Below are 11742 nucleotides of genomic sequence, written 5' to 3'. Positions count from 1 at the left end.
TTCTTTTCTTTTCTTTCTTTCTTTCTTTTTTTTTTTTTTTTTTTTTGGACTGAATTATTTCTACCTTGTGGAATTTATTGAGATTTCTTGGTAGACTAGTACATAAAAATAATTCTAGTAAATCATCCATGAATGTTTAAAATAAGAGAGGTTCTTTTAGAGAACAAAATTTCTATGTGTATGTGTGTATCTATGTATAAATTCTTGATATTTCTTACTGTAATAGTGATATATTGGTTGCCTTTTATAATAAAGCTTCCTTAGTTTATTTTGATATTTTTATTTTACATATAAAGATTAATAAGTAGTATGTTTCATTATAGATTTTAGCATTTTTTCACATAAAATTATATTCTTTATCCTGGTTGATGTTTCCTTGCCTTGAATTCTTTATTTGCTATTAATATGGTCACCTTTGTTTCCTTCTGCTTATGGTTCTGTGGAATAACTTTATGTATACCTGTACTTTAATTTTTTTATTATTAATTTTTAAAAAGATTTTATTTATTTATTTTTTTAGAGAGAGCACATGTGAGCAGGGGGAGGCGCAGAGGGAGAGAGAGAACTCTGTGCTGAGTGTGATCCCACAACACCAATATCATGACCTGAGCTGAAATTAAGAGTCAGCCCCTTAACTTAGCCACTCAGATGCCCCTCTATCCCTGCATCTTTAATCTTTGTGCTGGTATATTTTAGATTTGTCTTTTGAAGGAAGCATATAGTTAACTTCTGTTTGTAAATTTTTCATTCTGCCATTTTAAGAGGTTAGTTTAGAAGATTAGTATTTCCTGTCAAAATGGAGCATATGGTCTTATTTTTATCATCTTGCTTTATGTTTTTGATTTTTCTGTTACTGTACTATATCCATTGCTTTCACCTTTTGCTATATAAACTATGTGGTTGACTTTTATAGTTTTGAGGTATTTCAGAGGTATGTGCACATTCTGTTCTGTATTTCAACCAGTGGCTATTTGTATGTTTTTGGTTTTTTTTTTTTTTAAAGATTTTATTTATTTCTTGGAGAGAGATAAGGAACAAGTGTGGGGAGGGGCAGAGGGAGAGGAGGCAGACTCTGAGTGCGGATCCTGACTTCAGGCTCTGTCCCAGGACCCTGGCATCATGACCTGAGCTGAAAGCAGATGCTTAACCGACTGAGCCATCCAGGCACCCCTGTATGGTATTTCTGAAACGTGCTTTTAATATGCATTTCTCCAATTACCAGTCATGATGGAACAATGACTTTGGCTCCTCCTCCTGTGTTAGACTAGAGATCTAATACACTTTGATTCTCCCTTGAACTTGATGCTTCTCTACTTCTTCCCCTTGTATATAAACACATGAAAATTGTGATTTTTGTTAATCCCTTAACTTTCCTTTTAATATTGACTTTCATGTTTGTGATGATATTTATGGTTATGTAGTCCTAACTCTAGTTTTGTCATTTATTGATGGTCCATTTGTTCCACAATTTCTTTATTCTTTAATTCTGATTTTTATTCATCCCATGATGACTGGGAATATAGTTTTAAGAACCCTTTAACCGAAAGATAAACGGGTGTTAGATTTTCGGCCACTGCTTTCTGAAAATAACTTTCTTTTGTCTTGGACAGTGAACAACTCCTCTTGGCATATAGTTCTTGAATCATGTCCCTTACTTTATTTTAAAATCTTACAAATACTGCCCCATAATCTTTGATATTTTGGATTAAAGAGAAGTGTAAAACCAGCTTGATTTTTTTGTTCCTTTGTTGTTCATATTTTTTCTGCAACTATGCTTAATTTACTGAGAAATTAAAAACATTTTCCAGCTTAATTGTATTCTTTCAATTAACTTTTCCTGGAACATAGTAAACCTTTGAACATTAAAACTTAGATCTTTTCTCAGCCAGGGAAGGTATTTTTCTTTTTTAATTCTTCTATTCCATTTGTTCAGGTTTAATCTTAAGAATCCTCTTTCATTTATAGGTTGAATTTTTATTCCTGTTTTTCAAAGCTGTCATCTTCTTTCTTATCATTTTATCTCTGTATATGTTTCTTCGGCATACTATGTTCCCTATATCAGTAGTTCTCAAAGTGTGTTCCAAGGGTAACTGTGTTCCAGTAAATGTTTAATAACTAGTTTGGGTAGAGGCTAAGGGGATGTTCTGACTTCTGTGGTATAAATGCTACCACCATGATCATTTTTAAGCTACCAAAATGATGTCATTGATCATGGAGTTGGGAAGAAATGCTAATGGTTGGCTCTCATGGGCTGGTGTAAGCCAGCTCCAGTGACACCACTGTGGAGGGCCCCGACCCTCTCAGGAGTTCTATGAGGTTCTCTAGTCCTACAATATAGAATATTGCTCAGTACTTTTCTTTAGGCATTCCATATTGAGATATGTATGTGCATGAATATATGTGCATGTATGAATGTGTTTGTGTGTATAGAGAGAGAGCATATATGTTTGTGTGTGTGTAGAAAGAGACAGAATATATTATAAAATCCATTAAGTCCATATGTGAAAATCTGAACTTAAAAAGTAGATGATTTGGGATAGCATACTTTTAGATAATCATTTCTCCTAGGAAATTTAAAATAATACTACAACCATGCATAGTTTCTGGGACATTTATTGTACAAATGAAGCTGTACATTTAATGAGCAACAGATAGAAAAACAGGACCTAAAATGAGAATTTTGTTTTGATTTTAACTCTAGTTCTTGATGTTGAAAGAATATCCAGGGTAAATGCACTTGATATTGATGACTTTTGTCATACAAAAAAAATGTGCACTGACTTTCTTATCTGTGATAAAAATATATCTCATAATGACTATTTTTGCTCTGTTTTCCATTGTTTCAAATATGCTTAGGTATGCGAAAGGGTTCTTTAAACTATAAATAACCGGAGAAATGTTGTTTGTGCTGTTGTCATTCTCTCTCAAGGCCTTTAGCCTTTCTTTCCAAAGAAATAATTTGCCAAAGGAATATAATTTGTTTGCCCTTCTTGACAACATTGATTTGCCAGCTTCTTATTTGAATATTTTTCCTCACTTGCTTCAGGGACTTGCTCAACTTTCTAAAGTTGAAAATGGGGGTGGCTGTTAGCTCGTGCCCATTCCAGGACGTTTGCTTTTTCCTGAATCAAACCCTTTCCATTCATTCCACAACCTAGCTGGCACTCCCAGCATTTCATTTGCCATAGCATCCTAACTGGTCACCCTTGGTCTCTCTTCCTTTCAATCTGCTTTGCCGTATGCTGTAAGAAGTATCACCCTGGAACAATATTCTTGTCATGTCTTTGACATGCTTAGGCTCTAGACTCTTCCCTTACTGTCCTTTAACGTTATCTGATCAAACCTATCTGCCCAGGTTTCCTGAGGGAGGCCCTTAACTCCTACCAGATTGCTGTATGCTTCTTGTTCTCTATAGCTAGAATGTCTTTTTCCTCCTCTCTGCTAAGCCATAGCCTTGAAACCTCAAGTCTATACCATCTACCAGAATTCCACAATGATTTCTCCTTTCCTTGAAACCTAACAGCAACATTCATTCTCTTATTCACCATTTATTGATCAATTACTATGTGGGAGACATTCTAGGCATATAGGAGAGAATAAAGCTACTATGATCTTTGCTCCTTAATGGAGCCTCATCTTGTATAGTGACATGGTGTTCGATTATTTTTCATACAGGCCCTTCAATTGGCTTGGAAAGTTCTTATTCATAGGTGCTCTCATGTAATATAGTCTTACCAGTAACCATCAGAGTGGGGTAGACAGAGGAAGCTGTTGCCTTGACTTGACTGGACATCCTCAAGGTCTACCCTACGAATAAGAGGTCAAAACACTCCATTTGGGTTTCTGCAGGAATCTATTATGCAAAACTGTCCCTATGAAACTAAAAAGCCCAAACCTTAACTCAAAAGAAACTACTGCAATCCTCTCTTACAGATAGGCCTTGTCTTGGTGATTTTTCAGAGAAATTTTTGTTTAAATACATAATTCTTCATTCCTTCCAATAGTAATTCCCTGAGGTATTGGTGATCTAACACAGAAGGTTTCAATTCGTTAATGGAAAAAAGCCAAAAGAAAAGAGAAAAAGTGACCTCTGTAGTTTCTGTAAGTCTATAAGACTTCTTAAAGATTATAGTAGCAGTAGAAAAATAAATCACAAAGGGAACCACCCCCATTAGAAACACTTATTTATCAAATAATGAAGAAAAGATAAACATAGGCTGCCAACATTGTCTCAAAGTAGAATTAGAAATACCAAGTCGTCTCTGGCTTGAGAAAATGATGAACCAGATCTTACTCACGTAAGGGACTTTTTTGCCAAAATTCAGAATAAAAAGTTGCAGTATTGCATAAAATTTGCCAAGTGATTTCACTGTCAACTGATTATTTTCCCATCCCCAACAGCTTCAAGCCTATGGCCCTGTAAATCCCTAGAAAGGTCTACAGGGCCACTTAGGATTCTCCTGTGCTGGGTTTTCAAACTGATGGTTCCCAAGAGGTTCCATTTTGAAGACAGTCATCTAGGGACTTTCAGTCTGGGAGTCATTTAGTCCAGTGAACAACTTCTTTTGCCAAAGCTGAGGTTCTCAACCTGGGCTCAGTGGATTCTCCAAGGAGACCAAGGATAGAATTTGAGGTTCCATGAATTTTGATGGGGGAAAAATAATCTCTATTTTCACTAAGCTCTAACTGAAATGCAGGTTAAGAAAAATCACAGTAGTATTAGCAGTTCCTGGGACTTCTTGACCATATAAATCTCAAACATTTTCTTATTATAGTTGTTACAAGTATCTCAAAGTATCATTGACACTCATCACTACTTCAAAATCAGGGGTAGTTATTAGCTCTGCCACTAGATCTTGTTATTTAATATGCTAATAAAGAAGCACATACATTATTATTCCACTCATTTGGTTTTTTAAGAATTTTGATAATGCTATCTTTCAATATAATTAGTTGCTTTTGTAATTTTAAGTGTTTTATTTTATGCATTAAAAACATTATGCTGATGAAGGGTCCATAGATCTAGAGTATATGTTATACACAAAAGGTGAAAAACTCCTCATTCCATTCCTACTTTGAGTATTTGTGTGTGTGTGGGTTTTAAGATTTTATTTATTTATTTGAGAGAGAGAGAGAACAAACAGAGGGAGGGAGAGGGGCAAGCAGACTCCACACTGAGCGCAGAGCCCAGCGTGGGGTTCTATCCCAGGATCCTGAGATCATGACCTGAGCTGAAATCAAGAGTCAGAGGCTTAACCGACTGAGCCACCGAGGTGCCCCCCACTTTGAGTATTGTTAACTGATCACAAGGACTGAAAAAAGTCGAACAATAGGCTTGGGCTTGATTTGCATATATTTGAATATGCATGATTTTGTAAGTGACGGCTACACTATTATAATTAAAGACAGACTGTATATAGAGGTTAAAAATGGGTTAAGAACAGTCTGCAAATGAGTGGGCAACACATCAGGGGAATAAAAACTGTATCAGAGGCTATCAGTCTCACTGGAGTTCAAACAGATTAAAAAGGGCATTAAACCTTGAACAAAATAAGGGTGTAGATGTAACGTGAGGTCTCCCAAAGTCTTGGAATCAGTTGTATGTGCTACTTTTGTCAGATGATAGCCATTCCATTATGTGGAAGAAGATAGTACAAACTTCATAAGAATAATTAATACACTATTATTTGAAGTAGTAATAGCAAGAATATATATATTTCCAAGCTTCTACCTACTGATTTCAATCATCAAAAGTCATCTTTAATATAATATTTTACATCTATGTTCTCATGTAATTGTCATACCTCTGAGAGCAAAGAGTGGATGGAATTATATCCATGTTACAGATGAGAAAACTAGGATTCAGGAAAGCTGAACACAGTCAGGGTTAAAAAACAAAAAGAGAGAGAGAGAGAGATAATATAATCTTCACTTAACAGATGCAGAAACAATCTCTGAGAGATTTGGGAAGTTGCAGTAAGTGTCAGGGCTGAAATCTGAATCCAACTTGGTCAGATTCCAAAACCTCGTGTATTTTCCATTGTGTTGTGCTGTCTGCCTTACTATTCCTTTCTCTAAATTAGAGAGCTAAAGGTTTGTTAGAAATGACAACCTCCCACACACACCCCAAGAAAACTGTACTTTGCTCCATTGAATCACAAGGGTACCCCCAAGGGAGAGAAAGACAAAGTGTTCCCAAAACTTTGGCATAGCCCTTGGTTAACTCAAGGGCCCCAGGAGAGGGGATGTGTCCTGGGGATATTAGTGCTGCTTTCTGCTGCACGGCCCTGCCCACAGCCACGGGGGAACCCAGATGGCGTCCCTCTTTGTTCTGTAGAATCTCATGGACATTGCTAGAGGGGAATGTGTGTTCTGCATAAAATCAGTCACTATGGAATAGGAATCATTATATATCACATAGATGTGTTTTCCAAATTTTAGGAATAAATCTGATTAACTGTCAATACTTGCATATCTTACTTCCCATTTACGTGAAAGTAAATTTTACTAGTCATCTGTGGGCTTTTGAGGGTCAGAGAGTCACCTTCTTCCCACTTTTTGTTCTTTTTGCTTTCCAATTTGCTGTTAAACTGTTGCAGATCAGAAACCAAGAGCATGTTGTTAATTCCATTACAAGAGCGAGCAATAGTGGGAGTTCTTGCAGTTTTAAAAAATGCCAGGCTTAGGAAGGCTTGAAAAATTGTCCAGAGAATGTCCTCAAACTGTAAGCCCTTGCACGGTAGTACAGGCTCATCTTAATAATCCTCCTTTTTTTCTGGAAGCAATCACTTTGGTCATGGTGGTAATGCCATATTTAATCTGTTTGAACTCCAGTGAGATTGATAGCCTCTGATGTCGTTTTTATTCCCTTCATGTGTTGCTCAACTCATTTGCACACTGTTCTTTTTAACCCATTTTTAAGCTCTCTATATCAGTTAGTCTTTCTTTAACTATAAAAATGAAACACATACAAAATCATGCATATTCAAAAATTTTTTTCCAAACCATTTGCTTATCATGTCCATTTTAGGAGCTTGTTATGTTTAACTTCGCCTTTCTGCTCCAAATCCTCACTGCCATGAACAGTTAATCGCCATTTAAATGTTTTCAAAGGGTTTGTCCATCTAGATGTTTTGCACATTGTTTTGGTGCTCCAAGGATAAAACCTAAATACAACAATGCTGCAAACTCTGTAACTTTGGTTTCAAACACAAACTAACGTCCAAACAATATGATTGCACAAACGTCCCCCACCCCCAGACCTCTCCCCCATCAGCCTTCTTAAGAATCTAGGCAAATCTATATTTTTATTTAAAATGTAATGATGCATTATCTGATACACTACTCCAAGCTCCTTCACATAACAGGAAGAGCATTAACAATTACGTTCAACTGCTGAAGATCTGCAAGGAGAAAAGATTGATAGTTTTCCTTCTCTTTGTCATAGTGGCTTATGAAAGACATGGAAAACGACTCAAGTATAATCCCTTTCCTTCCCTCCTTTCGCCCCTGTCTTTTCAGGTACTTTCAGAATTTACAGAATCTTAGTTTGGCTTATTGCAGAAAGTTCACAGACAAAGGTTTACGATACCTGAATTTGGGGAATGGATGCCACAAGCTCATGTATTTGGACCTTTCCGGCTGCACCCAGGTTTGTCTTTCAGTCTTCTCTTTCCTGCAGCAGGCGAGGAAGTCCTCCGGGGGACGGACTACATCCAGCCCTCATGTTATACTAATGCTGGGCACGGACTGCAACACAAGTTTTCAGAGGTTTTGAATTACATAGCCACAGCTGCTTAAAATTTCCCCAGGATTGCTACTATAGGCTCTTGGCTTCCTTCCACTGGAGTGTCACATCCACACACAGGCCGAGCTCATTGGATGAGGAAACAGACCACTTCTGTGTAGATACTTTGAGCCCAATTATAATACCAGAGTCCAAATGTTGAAAACTTTAGAATTGCTACCATGATACAAACAAAGGAAAAACCTTTTGGGGGAGGATTTGCAAAGCACTTCCTGAAAAGTCAATGAGCTCCCTCAGGGGCTTTCAAAAAATAAATAGCATTGGGTAAAACGCCGTAAGTGCTAAATGTAACAAAGGAAATACAACAAAGATTGTAATTTTTAAAATTACATTGCATCCTGGGACTAAATAACAGGAAGGTTTGAGATGTACATGGGGAAATGTTTGAGGGAACAAAATGAAGGAAATTTTGGGTAGAAAATACGGTGTAGTTGTGGGGGGTAGGCCATGGCACTTTGGAAATAGTTACTGTCTCATTGGTAGTTTCTTCTTGTAGATTTAAGTCATGATACTTTTAACTTCTTTTCTTCCACCTCTCTGTGTATTTTGTTAATGTTAGTATCATAGTATGTCCATCTTTCTGTGAAAATCATATACCAGCACAGATGAGAAGTGGCTGAAGCGTTGGTTGTTACCATTTGTTGAGTTGGTGTTCTATGCCGGGCACAATGTTGAGTTCTTTACACAGATCAGATTCATTCCTCATACGAATGCTATGTAGTGTGTACTGATTATGCCCATTCAGAAATGAAGAGAGCAAGTCTCCCGAGGTTGTACACCCAGTGAAAGCACGTGGTACTGGTGCCCTTATAAGCACCAGTTGGTACATCCGTGGGCAGGTAGAGTCCCCTAGAGGGAATACAGGCATAGTATGGGTTTCTCCTCCAAGTTCTTAAATGGACAGAACTTAGCTACTCACTGTCACTGGCATTCCATGGTTCCCTGGTACACTAGGCAGTAGGGAGAATGCAGGGAAAAGGTGGAGAGGGCTCCAAGTGAGGCTTGAAACATCTCGAAATTACACTTATTTCTGATCTTCGGGTGTGTAGCTTGCTAAATGTCAACATCTACCATCAATCTTTTTTTTTTTTTTGAAGATTTTATTTATTTATTTGACAGAGATCACAAGTAGGCAGAGAGGCAGGCAGAGAGAGAGGGAAGCAGGCTCCCCGCTGAGCAGAGAGCCCGACGCAGGGCTTCATCCCAAGACCCTGGCATCATGACCTGAGCCGAAGGCAGAGGCTTTAACCCACTGAGCTACCCAGGCACCCCTCTACCATCACTCTTAAAAGACTGAGATGGACTTAACATTCTCTCTAGCTTGACTAAACTCTAGCCCCTGACTACCCTTTACTTAGAGCATTTATTTTAGAAAACTTGCAACTGTATATTCTTTCTTTGATGTCTTGGAGATAGATAAGAACCTCATTAAAAACTTCTTGCTGGGGGCACCTGGGTGGCTCAGTGAGTTAAGCCGCTGCCTTCGGCTCAGGTCATGATCCCAGGGTCCTGGGATCGAGTCCCGCATGGGGCTCTTTGCTCAGCAGGGAGCCTGCTTCCCTCTCTCTCTCTCTCTGCCTGCCTCTCTACTTGTGATCTCTCACTCTGTCAAGTAAATAAATAAAATCTTTAAAAAAACAAACAAACAAACAAACAAAAAAAAAAACTTCTTGCTGGTTTTACAACCCAGGAATGTCTTCCTCAAGGGCCTGGGAGCCATCCTTTGATATGTAGTCATTAAGGGAAATAGCACTGGTGTCTCCCCGTCCCTGTGGGAGGGTAGCTGCTTACTTTCCTTTTGGGTGTCAGTTAGCAAACACAAATGGCCTAATCACAGAGAAAAATATTTGCAAGTTTAGGAATAACTCAATGTGCTTGACACATCCCTTTAATGATACATCTCCAGGATTTTCCACCAGCTCAGCCAGTGCTTAAAAACCTTCCCCCAGAGCACAACTTACCTCCTTGTTCTTCTCAGTTTCCACGAGGTAACGACTGTAGCAACAACATACAATTCATACACAGATGCACAAACACACATACACATATCCTAAGGAGAAATAGTCTCAGATACAGTAAAGTCAAAACGAGAGGTTTCACATCAATATGCCTCTGGCCAGACATGCATGCAAAACGCACATAGTGTATCAATTTTTAAATTTTGAGCCAACATTTAAAATTCTGGAGTCTTCATAAAGAAATCTAGACTTCCAGGTTTCTCTTAAAAAACTGGGAAAACGAGCGAAATTGGGCCTGCATTGCCACACGGCCACAAAGGGCTGGGACTGAATCGGCCACACCCCGTTGGAATGGAGCTTGCTGGCATCCCTGATACTCGGTAAGGCCCACACAGGCCCTTATAGCTAACCATTCAATGGCAACACCCGCCTGTCCTCAGTGGGTTTTTAAGTTTGGTCTGAATATATGAAGAATAGATTTCTTTTCCTGGTTGTCCCTTCATTTCTAAGTCTCAAACCACAGTGAAACTAGTATTTCACATCACTAGGCAAAAGAATGTTAAATTTCTTTTGTTCATCCGTCTTCCACTTCCATTTGTTTATTTAATAATTCAACAGAGATTTAACTCCAGGTGTCAGACACTGTCTCAATCACTGGAAATCGTCCCATTTGGAACCAAGTCCCGTTAGGCGCACTGGAAGTAAGAAGTGGGCTTGTGATGAACCACAGATAACTTAAAAATGGCTGCTGCTCTAGATGCAGAGAGAATTAGTAAAACTTGGAGGCTACTTGCTTCTGAGGATTCGTTAAATTCTACGAGGAGGCTCCGTTTACCTCCCCAGCTCTGGGTGTGAGGACAGTTTCCGTCTTCCAGGCCTACATGTATTGATACGACCCTACAAAAATCATTCCAAAGAAGGAAAATCGATGATTCACAGATTCTCGGGTTCTCTGCTTGGAAACTGAAATCTATTTTCTTTTTATAAGTTTGGAATTTTGCGCTATGAAGTCATGTGTTAGTGTCTCTGTCCAAGAAGAAAGGTCCTAATAAAACAAAAAGACTTGAGAATAGAAGATCACACCTACCTGCCTTTCGCTGATGTTAACGCCTGCTGCATACTGCCCGTGGTGATGAATAAAACAGCATCCTTTCTTCTAGGAGCTCTGGATTAACATAAGCAAAGTATGTCAAGGGCTAAACTCTAATGCAGTCATGGCTGCCCCAAAAAGGAAAGATGTATTTATACAATATTGTGAAAGTATTTTAACGATACTTGTTAGAAAAAAAATAAATAAACGCATGGCGGAGAACTGCAAAGAAAAGTGAAAATCAATTACACATGTTTTAGAAATACTCTGCATTCTTCTGGGATTGGATAAACAGTGTAGGTGCATTAAGTAATGGGACTGATTTCCTAATGAGTACCAGCATTTGCACATGTACTTGCGTGTGTACTTGCGTCTTTAATGTGGTTGAGGTGATGCCTCTAGTCAGTTTCTTTGCAAAAAAGCCTCTGCTCACTCAGCCCTGACTGAGGACAGAGTTGCTCTAGCGAGCTCTTTCACTATCCACGGCAAACCTCTAACCATATACTTCCCACTCTGAGCTTTTGGTTTTCAGGTTTTAAAACCTTTGCTTTTTTTCCCTTTTTAATGTTAAACCCCAAAATACAAGAAGTAAAAAGCAAAAAATTTAAATTATCTGAAAACTCACCACCCAGAAATAACAAACACTATTCACATTTCAGGGTAAGCCTTCCTGGTCTTTTCTCTATGTACACTGATACTCCTTTTAAACTAAAGTGGATTCCATAGTCCACATATCTTTCATTTGATATTCCATAAAGTTAACATTTCTCTATTTTATTAAATATTTTCCTATACCTTACTTTTAATAGCTATATAGTATTCTGTTGTATCAAGATACCAATATGTATTTAACCATTCATTATTGGCCTACCATTTTCTGCTATCAT

General features: G+C 38.1%; 1 protein-coding gene across 3 annotated transcripts in view; it reads left to right on the top strand.

Moving 5' to 3' along the window:
- The window catches only part of FBXL13 (F-box and leucine rich repeat protein 13), a 236611-nt gene that overhangs the window by 132511 nt on the left and 92358 nt on the right, over positions 1-11742 (top strand). For all 3 annotated transcript variants that reach the window (XM_032873296.1, XM_032873295.1, XM_032873294.1), the window contains one exon: positions 7522-7651. In XM_032873296.1, coding sequence (XP_032729187.1) covers positions 7522-7651 — 130 coding nt within the window. The remainder of the gene's footprint in view (positions 1-7521; positions 7652-11742) is intronic.

Source organism: Lontra canadensis, unplaced genomic scaffold, assembly GCF_010015895.1.
Source record: "Lontra canadensis isolate GAN:19392208 unplaced genomic scaffold, GSC_riverotter_1.0 scaffold48, whole genome shotgun sequence".
Classification (NCBI taxonomy): Eukaryota; Metazoa; Chordata; class Mammalia; order Carnivora; family Mustelidae; genus Lontra; species Lontra canadensis.
The sequence above is the reverse complement of the archived record's forward strand: the minus strand, read 5'-3'. Positions and strand labels throughout refer to the sequence as shown.